This window comes from Pelophylax lessonae (assembly GCF_965119305.1).
Source record: "Pelophylax lessonae genome assembly, chromosome: 10".
NCBI lineage: Eukaryota > Metazoa > Chordata > Amphibia > Anura > Ranidae > Pelophylax > Pelophylax lessonae.
In genome coordinates, this window is record NC_138777.1 from 3482790 (window position 1) to 3502281 (window position 19492).

Below are 19492 nucleotides of genomic sequence, written 5' to 3' on the forward strand. Positions count from 1 at the left end.
TCACGTATAGTCCCCTGTATTTCATGTATAGTCCCATATCTCATGTATAGTCCCGTATCTCATGTATAGTCCCCTGTATCTCATGTATAGTCTTGTATCTCACGTATAGTCCCCCGTATCCCATGTATAGTCCCGTATCTCACGTATAGTCCCATATCTCATGTATAGTCCCGTATCTCACGTATAGTCCCGTATCTCACGTATAGTCCCCCGTATTTAACGTATAGTCCCCCGTATCTCACGTATAGTCCTGTATCTCACGTATAGTCTCGTATCTCATGTATAGTCCCCCGTATCTCATGTATAGTCCCCCGTATCTCATGTATAGTCCTGTATCTCACGTATATTTCCGTATCTCATGTATAGTCCCCCGTATCTCATGTATAGTCCCCCGTATCTCATGTATAGTCCCGTATCTCATGTATAGTCCCGTATCTCATGTATAGTCCAACCGGCATCAATGATGGAGCACCATTCGCCCTACTGACACCATTAATGGGGCGCTATTCTTCTCATTGATATAACCAATGGGACGCTATTCCACCAACTGGCACCAATGATGGATGGAGCACCATTCCCCCTACTGAAACCATCAATGGGGCACTATTCTTCTCATTGATATCACCAATGGGGTCCTATTCCACCAACTGGCCTCAATGATGGAGCACCATTCCCTTCCACCTACTGATACCATCAATGGGGCACTATTCTCATTGATATAACCAATGGGGCGCTATTCCACCAACTGGCACCAATGATGGAGCACCATTCCCCCTACTGACACCATCAATGGGGCACTATTCTCCTCATTGATATCACCAAGGGGGGGCTATTCCACCAACTGGCACCAATGATGGATGGAGCACCATTCCCCCTACTGACATCATCAATGGGGCACTATTCTTCTCAATGATATCACCAATGGGGCACTATTACACCAACTGGCCCCAATGAAGGAGCACCATTCCCCCTACTGACACCATCAATAGGGCACTATTCTTCTCATTGATATCATTAATAGGGTGCTATTCCACCAATGGGCACCAATGATGGAGCACCATTCCCCCTACTGACACCATCAATGGGGCACTATTCTTCTCAATGATATACCTAATGAGGCACTATTACACTAACTGGCACCAATGATGGATGGAGCACCATTCCCTCTACTGACACCATCAATGGGGCACTATTCTTCTCATTGATATCACCAATGGGGCGCTATTCCACCAACTGGCACCAATGATGGAGCATAATTCTCCCTACTGACACCATCAATAGGGCACTATTCTTCTCATTGATATCACCAATGGGAGCTATTCCACCAACTGGCACCAATGATAGAGCACCATTCCCTTCCCCCCACTGACACCATCAATGAGGCACTATTCTTCTCACTGATATCACCAATAGGGCACTATTCCTTCCATTATAACCAATAGTGGGGCACCAAAGCTGGGACATTTTCTACTCCCAATGGCCACAGTGTGCCCCCCCGCCCCCAAGCCTGAAGGACAGTAAAGTGGCCCTTTGCTTAGAAAGTTTGGAGACCCCTGCTTTGGACGGTAGGCCCCGTTCATCATCTCCCACTGATACCGAGGACACCTGAGTGAATAGACTTGGAAATGTGGCATACAGATAACATAAAATGCGGGTAAGATGACAGATTTGCATGCACAATCTTGAACCTCCAATTTCGGAGTATTCAGAATTCAGTTCTGCATTAAATTCTTCTTATGAATATCAGACCAGCAGTATATCTTCCCTCTACGTTATAATTCTCAGACGGCAACCCTTCCTATCCAAATCCTCCGAAACGTAAAACGCGGCATGGAGGGGCTCGCTGAATTTGGCGGTGAAGGTGTACAGGTGTCTGATCCGATCGCCCAGCTCGTAAAAGGCCAGCTGCCCATCTTCATACTCCAGATGCACCCGCAGAGTGTTGCTGGAGGGTTGCGGGGGTAACGTGAGGCTCTTATTGTCATGCCAGACTGAGTATGTGTTATTACACCTGCGCAAGCACCAAGATTCCTTATTATATCCAATGAAGGAGGCGTCGCCTCTCCTGAGCATGCTGGCGTACGCCACCCCTATCCTCCAGTCTCCGGTTCTACTGCTCTCCACGTCCCAGTAATGGCGGCCCACCAAAAACCCTCTGACGCTTAAAACTTGGTTGTACTGAAATCTGTGTGGCGTATTGGGCCGGTTCAGCGGTCTCATTGTCCAGTAAATGGTCTTCATATCCTCGGAAATACTCATTTGGTTACCAGCCGTGTTCTCATCCAGTAAAAGGTCTGAAGCTGCGTGAGAATTGGCCGGGGTCAATCGACCAATCTCTTTCAGGTTAATACTGGTCCCTGGGCCTGCCAGCGTATCGGACACCCCAGTGCGTAAAATTCCCGTAGCAGATAATGCATTGGATAACCCTTTCCTAATGGTCAGCGAAATCAGGTCTTCATCCAGGTCACCTACGTTATCCATCTCCCGTTCTTTGTTTTCTTCCTCCCTTGAAGGACAGAAGTCAGCGGTGTCCTTTTCCTGTAGGACGGTCACGGGGTCCCCCATGTTGCACATCTCGTCAATGTAGAAGATCTTAGCGCACAGCTCGTTCTTCTTGACGTCCAACTTTTCAATCAGATGAGAGACCGAGAGTGAGACCTTCTCCTCCTGTCTGGAGATCTCGCTCAGGACTCTCTTCTCCAGATCCTGGAGCTGCCTCCTGATTTCCCTGAACAGGGCGGTGACCCTGACCATCAAACCGGCAGCCGCCTCTCGGACTCTTCTGCTGTGCTCCTGCAGTTTGTGGACCCTCTTCTCCGTCTGCACCCTCTGCATGGTCAACCTCTCCTGAACTTGCCTCAGCTTGTCCAGCTTCTTCTCGGAGGCTTCTGCCAGGGTCTCCACTCTGTGCCCTATGTGGTCCCCATCCAGCCGGCAGGTCACACAGACGCAGGCTGAGTCCTCGATGCAGTAAAACTCCAGGATTTTATTGTGGATGGGGCATTTGCCGTTCCTCAGGCACCTGGTGGGTTCGGTCAGCACGTGTTCCGGTGACTTGATGTGGACGCTCAGGTGATTGTCGCACAAAGAGGCTTCACAGAGGAGACAGGACTTGACAGCCGGGACGAGGGTGTGGATGCAGTAGGTGCAGTAGATCCCGCTTTCCTTCTGAGTGGCTTGGGACCGCACTCTGTCGGCGATGTTCCGAAGATCCAGGTTGGGATGCAGAGCCGGACGCTCCGGGAACTCTTTTCTGCACCGAGGACACTTGTAAACTCCAGAGCCCATCTGTTCATCCAAAGCCTTTTCTATGCATTCCCGGCAGTAGCTGTGACCGCATCTCAGGTTCACCGGATCGGTGTAAATGTTCAGACAGATGGAGCAGTTCAGGTCATCGCTGGTGTCGGCTAACGCCATTGTTGGGGGAAAAATGAAAGTGAAAGCGAGAATGAGGAGGAGAACCGGAGTCCCCGGCTCAGATTACAGCACTCTGTCTGCTAGTCTATAATTGTGTGCCGGGGGCGGCCAGGGACCAGAATACGGATATTATTCCCGTCCCCGGAGAGCCAGGAACCTTAGCAATTACTAGTTACACACAAGGCTCAGGCTTCCCCTTTGTTTCCACCTGCCTCAAAATCCCTCTATTGTCTGCCAGACGTGCGGTTCTGTGTGTGCGCCTTCATCTCCTGAGCGCCTGGCTGTACCTTTCTTATATTTCATTTATAATTCAAAGATCAATTCCAGGAATGGATATTTTCTACATTGTTACAGCTAGGACCAATGTAACTATGTATATACCATACCTGTGAGATCCCCTGTGGGAGCTGGAAATCACTACTACGCTGCTACTACACCACTACTACACCACTACTACACCACCACTACCCTTCTACTACACCACTACTACATTGTTACTACACCATTACTACAACACTACTACATTGTTACAACACCACTACTATAATTATCCTGCACCACTACTACACTGCTACTACACCATTACTATACTGCTACTACAGTAATGTCCACTAGTATGTAACTATGTATATACCATACCTGTGAGATTCCCTGTGGAAGCTGGAAATCACTACTATGCTGCTACTACACCACTACTGCATCATTACTACACCATGACTACCCTTCTACTACACCACTACTACATTGTTACTACACCACTACTACGCTGCTACTACACCACTACTACACCACCACTACCCTTCTACTACACCACTACTACATTGTTACTACACCATTACTACAACACTACTACATCGTTACAACACCACTACTACAATTATCCTACACCACTACTACACTGCTACTACACCATTACTATACTGCTACTACAGTAATGTCCACTAGTATGTAACAATGTATATACCATACCTATGGGATCCCCTGTGGGAGCTGGAAATCACTACTATGCTGCTACTACACCACTACTGCATCATTACTACACCACGACTACCCTTCTACTACACCACTACTACATTGTTACTACACCACTACTACACTGCTACTACACCATTACTACAACACTACTACAACGTTACAACACCACTACTACAATTATCCTACTACACTACTAATACACCATTACAATACTGCTACTACAGTAATGTCCACTAGTATGTAACTATGTATATACCATACCTGTGAGATCCCCTGTGGGAGCTGGAAATCACTACTACGCTGCTACTACACCACGACTACCCTTCTACTACACCACTACTACATTGTTACTACACCACTACTACACTGCTACTACACCATTACTATACTGCTACTACAGTAATGTCCACTAGTATGTAACTATGTATATACCATACCTGTGAGATCCCCTGTGGGAGCTGGAAATCACTACTACGCTGCTACTACACCACTACTACACCACGACTACCCTTCTACTACACCACTACTACATTGTTACTACACCACTACTACACCATTACTACAACACTACTACATCGTTACAACACCACTACTACAATTATCCTACACCACTACTACACTGCTACTACACCATTACTACATTGCTACTACACCACTACTATACTGCTACTACACCATTACTACAACACTACTACATCATTACAACACCACTACTACAATTATCCTACACCACTACTACACTGCTACTACACCATTACTATACTGCTACTACAGTAATGTCCACTAGTATGTAACTATGTATATACCATACCTGTGAGATCCCCTGTGGGAGCTGGAAATCACTGTGATAGGCATCTCTACTACATCACTGCTACATTGTTACTACACCACTACTATACTGCTACTACATCCCTACAACATCACTACTAAATCGGTACCACACCAATATTACGTAGTTACTGCACCACTGCTACTACACCTCCACTACTGCTTTGCTACTATACCGCTACTACAGAGAGGTCCTGTGCTGAGCGGCTGTTCGGAGGTCAATCACTCAATCAGAAAATGTATTTTCTCAGTGAATGGAAAGCATTCTTTCATTGTAGGGGGAGGAGCTTGTGATGTCATCACCCTGCCTCTCCATGTGCATCCAATGAGAGAATGGAAAGTGTTCCGTGACTCGCTCTGTGTACGGCCAGCTTTATTCTGTATCAGAAGCACGTGTGACGGGGTGACAACACAGGAGCTCAGTTTGGACACATTGATAGAGCGTTGTCACCCCGTGACAGGAAGTGCCTGAATAACGACCTCGGTGGCGGGATCACCGGGGTCCTTTTAGGCGCTCTTCACTCTTAGCAATGCCGCAGCGCCGTGTTTTTAGCACCTTTTTGAGCAGTTTTTATATCGTCTTTTTGGATTCGCCTGTTCCGAAAAAAAACTCACACACCAGTGAGCCCAGCGCGTTTCGTCACGGGCATTTCTTGTGCACTTTCCATGCGACAAAACACATTAAAAAATGCGTAAAAACTCCACAAAACGCATTTGGAGAGCCATGAATAAATAATGGAACCGCGAGTGAGCCGCGTCTTTTAATGCATTTGCAGAATTGTGGGTAGAAACGCGTTTTTCTGGATGCCTGTATATGAACGCCGCCGCGATGAAAGCCGCGGGTTCAAAAATAATAAAAAAAAAACCTTTTAAAACGAAATTACGTCCAATATCCTAATCCCAGCCGCCAAAGAGGTTATTGATTACCACCTAAGGACCGCCCCCCCCCCCCCCCCTGTACATTCATTGCTGCAGGGCGCAAAATGACGTACCTGTACGCCATTTATTTCTTCAGGTCTGGGGCTGCCGCCAGTGACCCGCCCCCCCCGCTGTGATTGGACACAGAGGAAGCCAATCAGCGGGTCCAATATTCGCCTGCGCTGTGCGATCGTTCTTAGGAGAGGCAGAGCGGCGGTCTATGAGAGGGCAAGATGGAGGAACATGGATCTCTGTGTTGCCCCAGTGCAAGCCCCTCCCCCACAAAGTTAGAAAACACCCCCTAGGGACACATTTACCCCCTTTGATCCCCCCTGGTGTTAACCCCTTCCCTGCGGGAGCGATCCTGAGGGCACGTGCCCACTCACCAGCGGGGAAGCCGATCCACGGGGCCGGCACCCGCGATCGCTCCCCGTGAAGAGAGAACGGCGGTCGGATGTTGTAAACACCGCACACAATTGTTCTTTCTGGAATCAGCACAGAGCTCCTCCTATTTAGGAACACAGGTCTCTGTGTTGATTTCACAAGCCCCTCCCCCTATCAGTTAGAGAACACCCCCTAGGAACACATTTAATCCTTTGATCGCCCCTGCTGTTAACCCCTTCCCTGCCAGTGTCATTAGTACAGTGACAGTGCATATTTTTAGCACTGATTACTGTAGTAATGTCACTGGTCCCCCCAAAAGTGTCAAAAATGTCAGTTAGGGGTCCGATCTGTCCCCCGCAATGTCGCAGTCCCGCTAAAAATCGCAGATCGCCGCCATTGCTATTAAAAAAAAATTCCATAAAAAATCCCCTAGTTTGTAGACGTGATAACTTGCGCAAACCAATCAATATACACTTATTGGGATTTTTTTTTATTTTTTAAATATGTAGCAGAATACAAATTGGCCTAAAATGATGAAAATTTTTTTTTTTTTTTTTATTGGATGTTTTTTTTATGGCCAGTTCACACCAAAAATGGCCTGGTCATTAATTAAACCTTCTGGAGCTGAAGGGGTTAACTGACAATTGCGCGATCGTGAGACGCTGTACCTAAATAAATACATTTTTATTTTTTGCGCTGTAAACAAAAAAAGATCGACAATTCTGAAAAAAAACAAAACAAAAAAAAAAACAATATTTTTTACATTCTGCTATATAATATTCCCAATAAAAAAAATGTAAAAATCCCATTTTTTATCATCATTTTAGGCCAATTTGTTTTCTGCTACATAATTTTGGTAAAAAAAAAATCCCAAAAAGCGTATATTGATTGGTTTGTGCAAAAGTTATCGCGTCTAGAAACTAGGGGAAAGATTTATGTCATTTTTATTAATTACATTTTACTAGTATTGGCGGCGATCTGCGATTTTTAGCGGGACTGCGACATTGCGGCGGACAAATCTGACACTTATCTGACACCATTGACAAAAATACAGCGATCAGTGCTAAAAAATATGCATTGTTACTGTATAATTGACACTGGCAGGGAAGGGGTTAACATTAGGGGCGATCAAAGGGTTAAATGTGTTCCTAGGGAGTGCTTTCTAACTGTGGGGGGGGATATGCAAACTGTGGCCCTCCAGCTTTTGCAAAACTACAAGTTCCATCATGCCTCTGCCTCTAGGTGTCATGCTTGTGGCTGTCAGAGTCTTGCTATGCCTCATGGGACTTGTAGTTCTGCAGCATCTGGAGGGGCCACAGTTTGCAAATCCCTGCGACTAGAGGAAAAGAGAGATCTGTGTTCCTGCTTAGCTGAAAAACAAGATCTCTCTCTTCCTCTGTGACAGAACGGCGGTCTGCCTTGTTCACTCTGTTATGCCTGGGCACACCCTGATCACCCTGTGTGCAGGGCCGGACTGGGTATGAAAACCAGCCCTGGAAAAAATTACATACCAGCCCCGTAGCATTGCGTCGTCATACCAGCACAACGTCATCAAGTATTCATATATGAAACATAATTTAACCACTTCTGGACTGGCCCTTTTTCCAACACGTTGTTTACAATTTCAAATCTTTTTTTTTTTTTTTTTGGCTTCAAAATTACTTAGAACCCCCAAACATTATAGATTTTCTTTTAGCAGAGACCCTAGAGAATAAAATGGCGATTGTTGCAATATTTATCACACTGAATTTGTGCAGCGGTCTCACAAACGCAATTTTTTTTGGAAAAAATTCACTTTTTTTTTAAATTAAAAAAATAAGAAAACAGTAAAGTTAGCCTAATTATTTTCCATAATGTGAAAGATAATGTTACGCCAAATAAAAAGATTCCCAACATTTCATGCTTCAAAATTGTACAAGCTCGTGGAATGGCGACAAACATTGGTACCTAAAAATCCCCATCGGCAACACTTTAAAAATTTCTAAAGGTTACCAGTTTAGAGTTACAGTTCCCCCTGATACAATGCTGTCCCCCCCACCCTAATACAATGTTGACTCCCACTCCCCCTGCCCCTAATACAATGCCTGTTCCCCCCCACCCCGGCCCCCTTTCCCTAATACAAAGCTGTTTGGGGGGGGTCAGCATTGTATTAGGGGGAGGGGGTCGGGGGAACAGCATTGTATTAGGGGGGGGTCAGCATTGTATTAGGGGAGGGGTCGGGGGAACAGCATTGTATTAGGGGGGGGTCAGCATTGTATTAGGGGAGGGGGTTGGGGGAACAGCATTGTATTAGGGGGGGGGGTCAGCATTGTATTAGGGGAGGGGGATCGGCATTGTATCAGGGGCCCTAATACAAATCTGATCCCCCCTCCTCCTAATACAATGCAGTTCCCCCCCCAGCCCCCTCCTCCTAATACAATGCTGACCCCCCTCCCCTAATAAAATGCTGACCCCCCCGGCCCTCTCCCCCTAATACAAGGCTAATCCCCCCATCCCCCTACTACAATGCTGATCCCCCCTCCCCCTAATACAATTCTGTTCCCCCTAGCCCCCTCCCCCTAATACAATGCTGATCCCCCCTTTCCCTAAATTTGGGGGGGGGATCAGCATTGTATTAGGGGGAGGGGGCCAGGGGGAACAGCATTGTATTAGGGGGAGGGGGTGGATCAGCATTTTATTAGGGGCCCTAATGCAAGGCTAATCCCCCCCATCCCCCTAATACAATGCTGGCCCCCCCCTAATAAAATGCTGAACCCCCACCCCTCCCCCTAATACAATGCTGATCCCCCTCCCCCTAAATTTAGGGGGGGGTCAACATTGTATTAGGGGGAGGGGGCCAGGGGGAACAGCATTGTATTAAGGGGGAGGGGGGCGGATAAGCATTGTATAAGGGGCCCTAATACAGGACTGACAGCCAGCAGCCTGTGTATAGGGCCCAGGGCTGCCATTGGAGTTGATTTAGGAATGTGGCACCTAGGGGAGAGACAAAAAGTTGCTGCTGATCCCGGGACTTTGCTGTGGCCTGGGATACATGCTGGTAAACCCAGGGCACACTTGCTACAAAGTATTTTACAAATTTCTGTTGCATTGGAAGCCCCAAGGCAATGTTTTCTTTGAGCCCCGGTTCACACTTATGCGATGCGGGAAGGTTGCGAATTCGCAGCCTGTTCCCGCATTGCAAACGCACCCCCGGCAGTTCACACTGCTATATGCGATACGCTGGGGGTGTCAATGTAATCTTAACGACACCCCCAGTTTGATCGCATATTGCAGTGCGATCTTGCAGTTCGCACAGGATCAGATCGCATAAGTGTGAACCGCTGTGCGATCCGATCCTGATGCGGCTGCAAAAAAGGGTCCCTGTGCGTCTTTGCTGAGGGTGCAGTGCGAATTTAGCCATACAAAGTGTATGGCTAAACTCGCACCACACAGCCGATCCCATGTAATGAAGGAGCAGTGCGCTCCGATATTACATGCGAACGCCGCAGCCACGAGAGCCGGTTCACACTGATACGGCTGCGGCGATCGCATGTAATATCGGAGCGCACTGCTCCTTCATTACATGGGATCGGCTGTGTGGTGCGAGTTTAGCCATACACTTTGTATGGCTAAATTCGCACTGCACCCGCAGCAAACACGCACAGGACCCTTTTTTGCAGCCGCATCAGGATCGGATCGCACAGCGGTTCACACTTATGCGATCTGATCCTGTGCGAACTGCAAGATCGCACTGCAATATGCGATCAAACTGGGGGTGTCGTTAAGATTACATTGACACCCCCAGCGTATCGCATATAGCAGTGTGAACTGCCGGGGGTGCGTTTGCAATGCGGGAACAGGCTGCGAATTCGCAACCTTCCCGCACTTGCATAAGTGTGAACCGCCTCTGAAAGACCATATGCCATATGTGCTATTGCTACAGTGGGAGAAAAGTCAGAGTGTTCCCGGCTAGCCAGTCTTCCCTGGTTTCAGCTATAATGTGATCTAGTATTGCAGTCATCACCAGCTGCTGCAGGTGCTGAAAGCTGGCTTGAGACGGGGACCATTTTGCTGGCCACTGGGGGACCTCTTGAGACATGGATCAGTGGACACCAGTGGTGGGAGACCTTTGGCCACCATTTTGTTCATCTCATTGTATTAGGGGCCCTAATACAATGCTGACTCCCCCCCCCCCCCCCCAGCCAGTTTACTCTTACCTGGCTGAACAGGGCAACATAGGGCAGGCTCTGCTTCGCTCACTTGTGTGTCTCAGACGACCTCCCGCTGCCGGCTGCTGTCCGTGTGGGAGGAAAGGGAGAGATGGATGGCGCGGCCCGTCATGCAGGAGAGGAGATCCGCCGCCGCGCAGCTGTCCGCCGGATATGACGTCATGCCGCTCACAGCGGCTGGTGTAGGAATTTGAAAAGAATCCGGCGGCGGCGCTTGAGTGCAGCGGGCCGGCAGCGGCCGGGCAGCGGCCGTCCGTCCCTATCTCAAATCGGCCCCATCTCAAAGCGGCCCCAGGGCCGACGGCCCCCCGGGAAATTCCCGCTATCCCGGTTGGCCAGTCCGGCCCTGCCTGTGTGGTGCAGATTCCCCTGTATAAACCCCTGATACTTCACCGAAGCCCCCTAATGGGGAATGGTTTGCATGGCTGTCGTCCCAGAAGGAAGTCTCTTCTAAAGATGATGGACAAGAAAGCCCACAAACAGTTTGCTGAAGACAAGCAGACTAAGGACATGGATTACTGGAACCATCTCCTGTGCTCTGATGAGACCAAGATAAACTTATTTGGTGTCAGATGGTGTCAGGCGTGTGTGGCGGCAACCAGGTGAGGAGTACAAAGACAAGTGTGTCTTCCTACAGTCAGGCATGGTGGTGGGAGTGTCATGGTCTGGAGCTGCATGAGTGCTGCCGGCACTGGGGAGCTACAGTTCATTGAGGGAACCATGAATGCCAACATGTACTGTGACATACTGAAGCAGAGCATGATCCCCTCCCTTCAGAGACTGGGCCGCAGGGCAGTATTCCAACATAACGACCCCAAACACCTCCAAGATGACCACTGCCTTGCTAAAGAAGCTGAGGGTAAAGGTGATGGACTGGCCAAGCATGTCTCCAGACCTAAACCCTATTGAGCATCTGTGGGGAATCCTCAAACAGAAGGTGAAGGAGCGCAAGGTCTCTAACATCCACCAGCTCTGTGATGTCATCATGGAGGAGGGGAAGAGGACTCCAGTGACAACCTGTGAAGCTCTGGTGAACTCCATGCCCAAGAGGGTTAAGGCAGTGCTGGAAAATAATGGTGGCCACACAAAATATTCACACTTTGGGCCCAATTTGGACATTGTCACTTAGGGGTGTACTCACTTTTGTTGCCAGCGGTTTAGACATTAATGGCTGTGTGTTGAGTTATTTTGAGGGGACAGCAAATTTACACTGTTAGGCTTCTTTCACATGGGCGCACCGCCCCGTGGGAGTCCATTTAGCTGAGCAGGCGGATGACAGCTCTGTGTGCAGAGATGGAGCTGTCAGATCCCTGCTCTCCTCTATGGGAGATCGGATGGGAATGGACCGCCTGTCCGTTTTCATCCGATCTTATCCAATCCCATCCTCCAGATCCCATGTCCAGATTTCACAGACAGGATCGGATTGGATAGCAGCGGGTGTCAGCGGAGAAAGAGAGGTCTCTACTGACATCCGCTGCTCCATAGGGGTGCATGGAGCATCCAATCCGGTCCGCCTGAAAAACTGACAGGGACCGGATTGGAAAGCCCGTGTGAAAAGGGCCTTATACAAGCTGTACACTCACTACTTTACATTGTAGCAAAGTGTCATTTCTTCAGTGTTGTCACATGACACTTGGGAGGGAAAATGGCTAATTGGGCTCAATTTGGACATTGTCACTTAGGGATGTACTGACTTTTGTTGCCAGCGGTTTAGACATTAATGGCTGTGTGTTGAGTTATTTTGAGGGGACAGTAAATTTACACTGTTATACAAGCTGTACACTCACTACTTTACATTGTAGCAAAGTGTCATTTCTTCAGTGTTGTCACATGAAAAGATAGAATAAAATGTGAGGGGTGTACTTACTTTTGTGAGATACTGTTACACACACACACGCGTGTGTTTGAGGTGCAAACCCTGATGCAAAAGGCTGCACACACCTATGAGGGGGGGATAAAGCTTCCGGAGCTGAAGTGGTTAAGTGATAAACAAGAAACATTATTTTGATACAATTTCAGGTCTTGAGAAAAACTTCCCCATCGATGACTGAGTGTTAGCTCCGCCTCCTCCGCAATCTTGCCGCTTCTTTAATGGTAACAAAGTAATAACGATTATTTTCTGCGGCCGCTGGCAGCGCCATTCATAGAACGTTTTCTGGCAGAACTGTAATTTCTCCTTTAATCTCTTCCTCCAGCTGATTCCGAATGTTTCCATTAAGTGCAAAAGTATTCAAAAACGCGCCGGCCGGGCTAGAAAGTGAATTATTGTCACGCCGGACATCTGTTATGGGGGCAGATTGTATTATTCCCATCCGCGGCCCCCCCAAGGAGGGGGGGGGAGGTGTATTTCTATAGAGTGCAGATTAGGGGCGTTGCGTCGGATTGGACCCCCCATTATATTATTGATGTAGCCCTGCAGCTGGCATCCATTAGCCCCCACCATCCACCTTTTATTTCTACATAGAAGAGTAAAACATGAAAAGAAAATCCCCCCCCAGTGCTATTACCCGCTAATCCCTACAATGTAACAAAACACATTTCTTTCTCTTTCGGGATGTAAAATGAGCAACTTAATAATAAATAATAATAATATGCGGGAAAACATTCGGTGACCATTATCTCATAACCGATATTTTAACTCAATTGCTCAAAAAGTGGACGGTGTGCGAGGTAAGAAGGGTCACAGCGGGCAAACCACAAGACCCGAGAACTAACACCGGCCCGGCACTCTGCTGTCCACATGGGTCTGACCCGTCACCCGCGTTCCTAAAACTACAGAGCATCCGGAAAATATTCACAGCGCTTCACTTTTTCCACATTTTGTTATGTTACATTCTTATTCCAACATGGATTAAATTCATTCTTTTCCTCAAAATTCTACAAACAATCCCCCATAATGACAACGTGAAGGAAGTTTGTTTGAAATATTTGCAAATTTATTAAAAATAAAAAAGGAAAAAATCCCATGTACATAAGTATTCACACCCAGGACTTGCTGTTAGAAATCATGGGGCTTCGTGCAGCCTACCTGGCAGGGATCGCCCCGAATAAATAAAGACAATATTTTCACTAAAAATACACTAAAATCATTATTAGTGGACACAAATGTAACAGAGAACTCGTGTAAATTATCCCTTTTAATTGTTTTATAATTTTTTTTTAACCACTTGCCCACCGCCGCAAGTACATATACTGGCGCTCCTGGGCAAAGCGACTTACCGGTACCTCGCTCGCCCACGAGCCTCTAGGGGGCGAGCGCGTGCCGCCGGAGGCGCGCTCCCCCCCCCACTCGTTCCCTGACATCACTGCCCAAGTGACCAGCTGCTCCGATGTCCGCCGGTCACTAGCGATCTCCCGCTGGAGAGGGAGAAAGGCAGGCGGCTGATGTAAACAAAGCCGCCTGTCATTCTCCCTGATGTAAGTGCAGAGATCATAGGATCCTGCTATGTAGGATCGTAGGTCTCTGTGGTTACATCACAAGCCACGCCCCTTGACAGTTAGAAACAGGGACACACTTAACCCCTTGATCACTAATAAAGTTAACCCCTTCCCTGCCAGTGTCATATTTACAGTGACAGTGCATATTTATAGCACTGATTACTGTAGTAATGTCACTGGTAACCCCAAAAGTGTCAAAAATGTCAGTCAGGGGTCCGATCTGTCCGCCGCAATGTCGCAGTCCCGCAAAAAAAAAAAAAAATCACAGATCGCCGCCATTACTAGTTAAAAAAAAAACAATAAAAATGACATAAATCTTTCCCATAGTTAGTAGACGCGATAACTTTTGCGCAAACCAATCAAAATCCGCTTATTCCAATTTTTTTTACCAAAAATATGTAGCAGAAAACAAATTGGCCTAAAATGTCAAAAAATTTAGATTTTTAAATTTTTTTTGAGAATTTCATATAAAAAATGTGAAAAATATTGTTATTTTTTCAAAACTGTCGCTCTTTTTTTGTTTATAGCGCAAAAAGTAAAAACTGCACAGGTTACCAAATACCACCAATAAAAAGCTCTGTTTGTGGGAAAAAAAGGACATCAATTTCATTTGGGTACAGCGTCCCATGACCGTGCAATTGTCTGTTAAAGTCACGCAGTGCCGAATCGCAAAATAGGCCCTGGTCTTTGAGCAGCCAAATCCTACGGGGCTTAAGTGGTTAAATGTTAAAAATGTTTACAATTATTTTATTTTACAATTTTTTTTTTTTTTACGTTTATTATTAATTTTTTACAATTAGCTATTATTATATAGGAAAGGGAAGCCTGCAGTGCTGTGGGGGGGGGGGGGGGGGAAGCAATTATAGGAACTATGTCCTCCTGTGTCTGTATCTCTCCCCGCAGCAGCTGGAAGCTGGTAGGAGGGGAGAAACTGCCTTTCAGATGCTGCAGAGAGCCACACAGAGCTTCCTTCTGTAATTGCCCCCCTGCCCGACCGCACCAATTCCCTGTGCTGTTGGGGCCCCCTACAGGAGGACTGGTGGTCCCTCCCTATCAGCTGCCCTATTTACACCCTTTGCCATGACACTCAGAATTGAGCTCAGTTGCATCCGGTTTCCTCTGATCACCCTTGAGATGTTTCTACAACTTGATTGGACATTATTTGGAAAGGCACACATCTGTCTATATATGGTCCCATGGTTAATAGTGAAGTCCAAGCCATGAAGTCCAAGGAATTGTCTGTAGACCTCGGAGACAGGATTGTATGGAGGCACAGATCGGGGGAAGGGTACAGAAAATTTTCTGCAGCATTGAAGGTCCCAATGAGCACTGTGGTCTCCATCATTCGTAAATGGAAGAAGTTTGGAACCACCAGGACTCTTCCTAGAGAGAAGGTGAGATGAGTGAGTCTGATGGAACCTCCACATGAGTGCCAGCCCCGGCTCGCCTCTGTAAACGATATCAAGATAAGAAGAAACGTCCGCACATCACTGGAGTTCCAAATGCTCTTATTGAGATATCCAAGGTGGCACAACAAAACACCAACCAGTCCAGGTGGACGCGTTTCACACAGAGCAACTGTGCTTAATTGTAATTAGGATGCTCTGTGTGAAACGCGTCCACCTGGACTGGTTGGTGTTTTGTTGTGCCACCTTGGATATCTCAATAAAGGCATTTGGAACTCCAGGGATGCGCGGCTGTTTCTTATTATCTTCCTAGAGCGGGCCACTCCCAGGCAAACTGAGATATCCGGGGAGAAGGGCCTTAGTCAGGGAGGTGACCAAGAACCCGATGGTCACTCTGACAGAGCTCCAGTGTTTCTCTGTGGAGAGAGGAGAACCTTCTAGAAGAACAACCATCTCTGCAATCAGGCCTGTATGGTAGAGCGGCCAGACGGAAGCCACTCCTCAGTAAAAGTCACATGACAGCCAGCCTGGAGTTTGCCAAAATTCACCTGAAGGACTCTCAGACCATGAGAAACAAAATTCTCTGCTCTGATGGAACAAAGATTGAACTCCTTGGCCTGAATGGCAAGCGTCATGTCTGGAGGAAACCAGGCACCGCTCATCACCCGGCCAATACCATCCCTACTGTGAAGCATGGTGGTGGCAGCATAATGCTGTAGGAATGTTTTTCAGTGTCAGTAACTGGGAGACTAGTCAGGATGGAGGGAAAGATGAATGCAGCAATGTAGAGAGACATCCTTAATGAAAACCTTCTCCAGAGCGCTCTGGACCTCAGACTGGGGCGAAGGTTCATCTTCCAATAGGACAACGACCCTAAGCACACAGCCAAGATAACAAAGGAGTGACTACGGGACAGCTCTGTGAATGTCCTTGACTGACCCAAATTTCGGAAGATTGGACAAATTAAATTTTGGTATTTGGAGAATTCTGTAAAATTTGTACTGTAATTTGGGGATTCGGATATATCTGAATCTCCAAAAAATGAAAAATTTGTCCAAATATTTATTCGGAATGAAATGAACCACACATGTCTAGTGAAAATACCCCAAGTCAGTGTATATTATTTAGTCTGTAGGAAAGTTATCAAACTATGGATTATACAGTATATCTGAAAATTGATCTTTCCGGACCGCCCACTGTATATATACATCGTTACTGTGACGTTAAATACCAGCTGCTAGCTGCCATAACCCCAGCATTTTTTTTCAAACAGCGGGCGATTCGGAGTCCAATAAAAATGGTCCCAGTGGCGGATTCGCCATGGGATAACTTTTATAGGCAGCGGGAGAGGTGACCCCCCCGCTGCTTTCCGGTCGTTTCCCCCCTTACTAGTGACATACAGTAGAAAAGGGGGAAATTATCCGATCCCCTGGAGCGATGAGCAGAAAGTCCAGTGAGGGCAAGATGGCCCCCACTCAAGTCTATGCCCTTGGAGGACCGGAGCGACGCCTGACATCACTTCCACTTAACAGACTTAAAGGGACAATTCTTTTTCTTTTTTTGGTAAATGTAAATTATATATTTTTTTTCTTTTCAGATATAGTGAATGCAGAGTCCTGGGGAGATCAGATATAGTGAATGCAGAGTCCTGGGGGGCAGTGGCGGAGCCAGAGGGTTAGCTGGGGTGTCAATTGACACCCCAGAAAAAGTCCCTGCCACCCCTGTTGCCACCCCGATCCAGGCTGGCAGCGGAGGAATCACAGGCAGTGGTGGGATGGGATCAGCCGGTTCGCAGAACCGGCTGATCCCTCTAAGCTGGCGGCCAGGGTCAGGGAGCAGCAGAACAGTGCGTCCCGAAGCCGAGCCCGCCCATTCTGTGACAATAGCGAATGAAAATTCGCTATTGTCACATGGATCCTCCTCCGGCCAATCAGGGAGCGGGTCCTCCCGCTTCCTGATTGGCCGAATGGCAAATGCCGTGCCATTGGTCGAGGAGGCGCCGGCGGGAGGACTGAGAAGATGCAGGGAGCCGCGGACCGATGAGAAGCTGCTGTGATGACCGTCCGTCCGTGAGGTAAGTAAGCCGGTCTCATGGGGGGGGGGGGGGACGACGCTGGCACTCTGCAATGATTGCGGGCAAATGCTGTGGCACTCTGCAATAATCATTGGGGGCATTGCTGTGGCACTCTGCAATAATCATTGGGGGCATTGCTGTGGCACTCTGCAATAATCATTGGGGGCATTGCTGTCTCACTGCAATAATCATTGGGGGCATTGCTGTCTCACTGCAATAATCATTGGGGGCAAGGCTGTCTCACTCTGCAATAATCATTGGGGGCATTGCTGTCTCACTGCAATAATCATTGGGGGCATTGCTGTCTCACTCTGCAATAATCATTGGGGGCATTGCTGTCTCACTCTGCAATAATCATTGGGGGCATTTCTGTGGCACTCTGCAATAATCATTGGGGGCATTGCTGTGGCACTCTGCAATAATCATTGGGGGCAAGGCTGTCTCACTGCAATAATCATTGGGGGCATTGCTGTCTCACTGCAATAATCATTGGGGGCATTGCTTTCTCACTGCAATAATCATTGGGGGCAAGGCTGTCTCACTGCAATAATCATTGGGGGCATTTCTGTGGCACTCTGCAATAATCATTGGGGGCATTGCTGTGGCACTCTGCAATAATCATTGGGGGCATTGCTGTCTCACTGCAATAATCATTGGGGGCATTTCTGTGGCACTCTGCAATAATCATTGGGGGCATTGCTGTGGCACTCTGCAATAATCATTGGGGGCAAGACTGTCTCACTGCAATAATCATTGGGGGCATTGCTGTCTCACTGCAATAATCATTGGGGGCATTTCTGTGGCACTCTGCAATAATCATTGGGGGCATTGCTGTCTCACTCTGCAATAATCATTGGGGGCATTGCTGTCTCACTGCAATAATCATTGGGGGCATTGCTGTCTCACTGCAATAATCATTGGGGGCATTGCTGTCTCACTGCAATAATCATTGGGGGCATTTCTGTGGCACTCTGCAATAATCATTGGGGGCATTGCTGTGGCACTCTGCAATAATCATTGGGGGCAAGGCTGTCTCACTGCAATAATCATTGGGGGCAAGGCTGTCTCACTCTGCAATAATCATTGGGGGCAAGGCTGTCTCACTGCAATAATCATTGGGGGCAAGGCTGTCTCACTCTGCAATAATCATTGGGGGCATTGCTGTCTCACTCTGCAATAATCATTGGGGGCAAGGCTGTCTCACTCTGCAATAATCATTGGGGGCATTGCTGTCTCACTCTGCAATAATCATTGGGGGCAAGGCTGTCTCACTGCAATAATCATTGGGGGCATTGCTGTCTCACTCTGCAATAATCATTGGGGGCAAGGCTGTCTCACTCTGCAATAATCATTGGGGGCATTGCTGTCTCACTCTGCAATAATCATTGGGGGCAAGGCTGTGGCACTCTGCAATAATCATTGGGGGCATTTCTGTGGCACTCTGCAATAATCATTGGGGGCATTGCTGTGGCACTCTGCAATAATCATTGGGGGCATTGCTGTGGCACTCTGCAATAATCATTGGGGGCATTGCTGTGGCACTCTGCAATAATCATTGGGGGCATTGCTGTCTCACTCTGCAATAATCATTGGGGGCAAGGCTGTGGCACTCTGCAATAATCATTGGGGGCATTGCTGTGGCACTCTGCAATAATCATTGGGGGCATTGCTGTGGCACTCTGCAATAATCATTGGGGGCAAACCTGTATCCTGTCTGTATCCTCTGATCGCCACCTGTATCCTGTCTGTATCCTCTGATCACCACCACCTGTATCCTGTCTTTACTAGTAATGGCAGCGATCATTAGAGGGACTGCGACATTGCGGTGGACGAATCTGACACTA

General features: G+C 47.7%; 1 protein-coding gene across 1 annotated transcript; it reads right to left on the reverse strand.

Annotated features, from left to right (window-relative positions):
- Window positions 1-1767: 1767 nt before the first annotated feature.
- LOC309565485 (E3 ubiquitin/ISG15 ligase TRIM25-like) lies at window positions 1768-3417 on the reverse strand (the record flags this gene model as incomplete). The annotated part of the gene is made up of 1 exon (XM_082270454.1): window positions 1768-3417. One exon carries the CDS (start codon window positions 3415-3417, stop codon window positions 1768-1770), a length of 1650 nt encoding a protein of 549 aa, XP_082126580.1.
- Between the last annotated feature and the right edge of the window lie 16075 nt (window positions 3418-19492).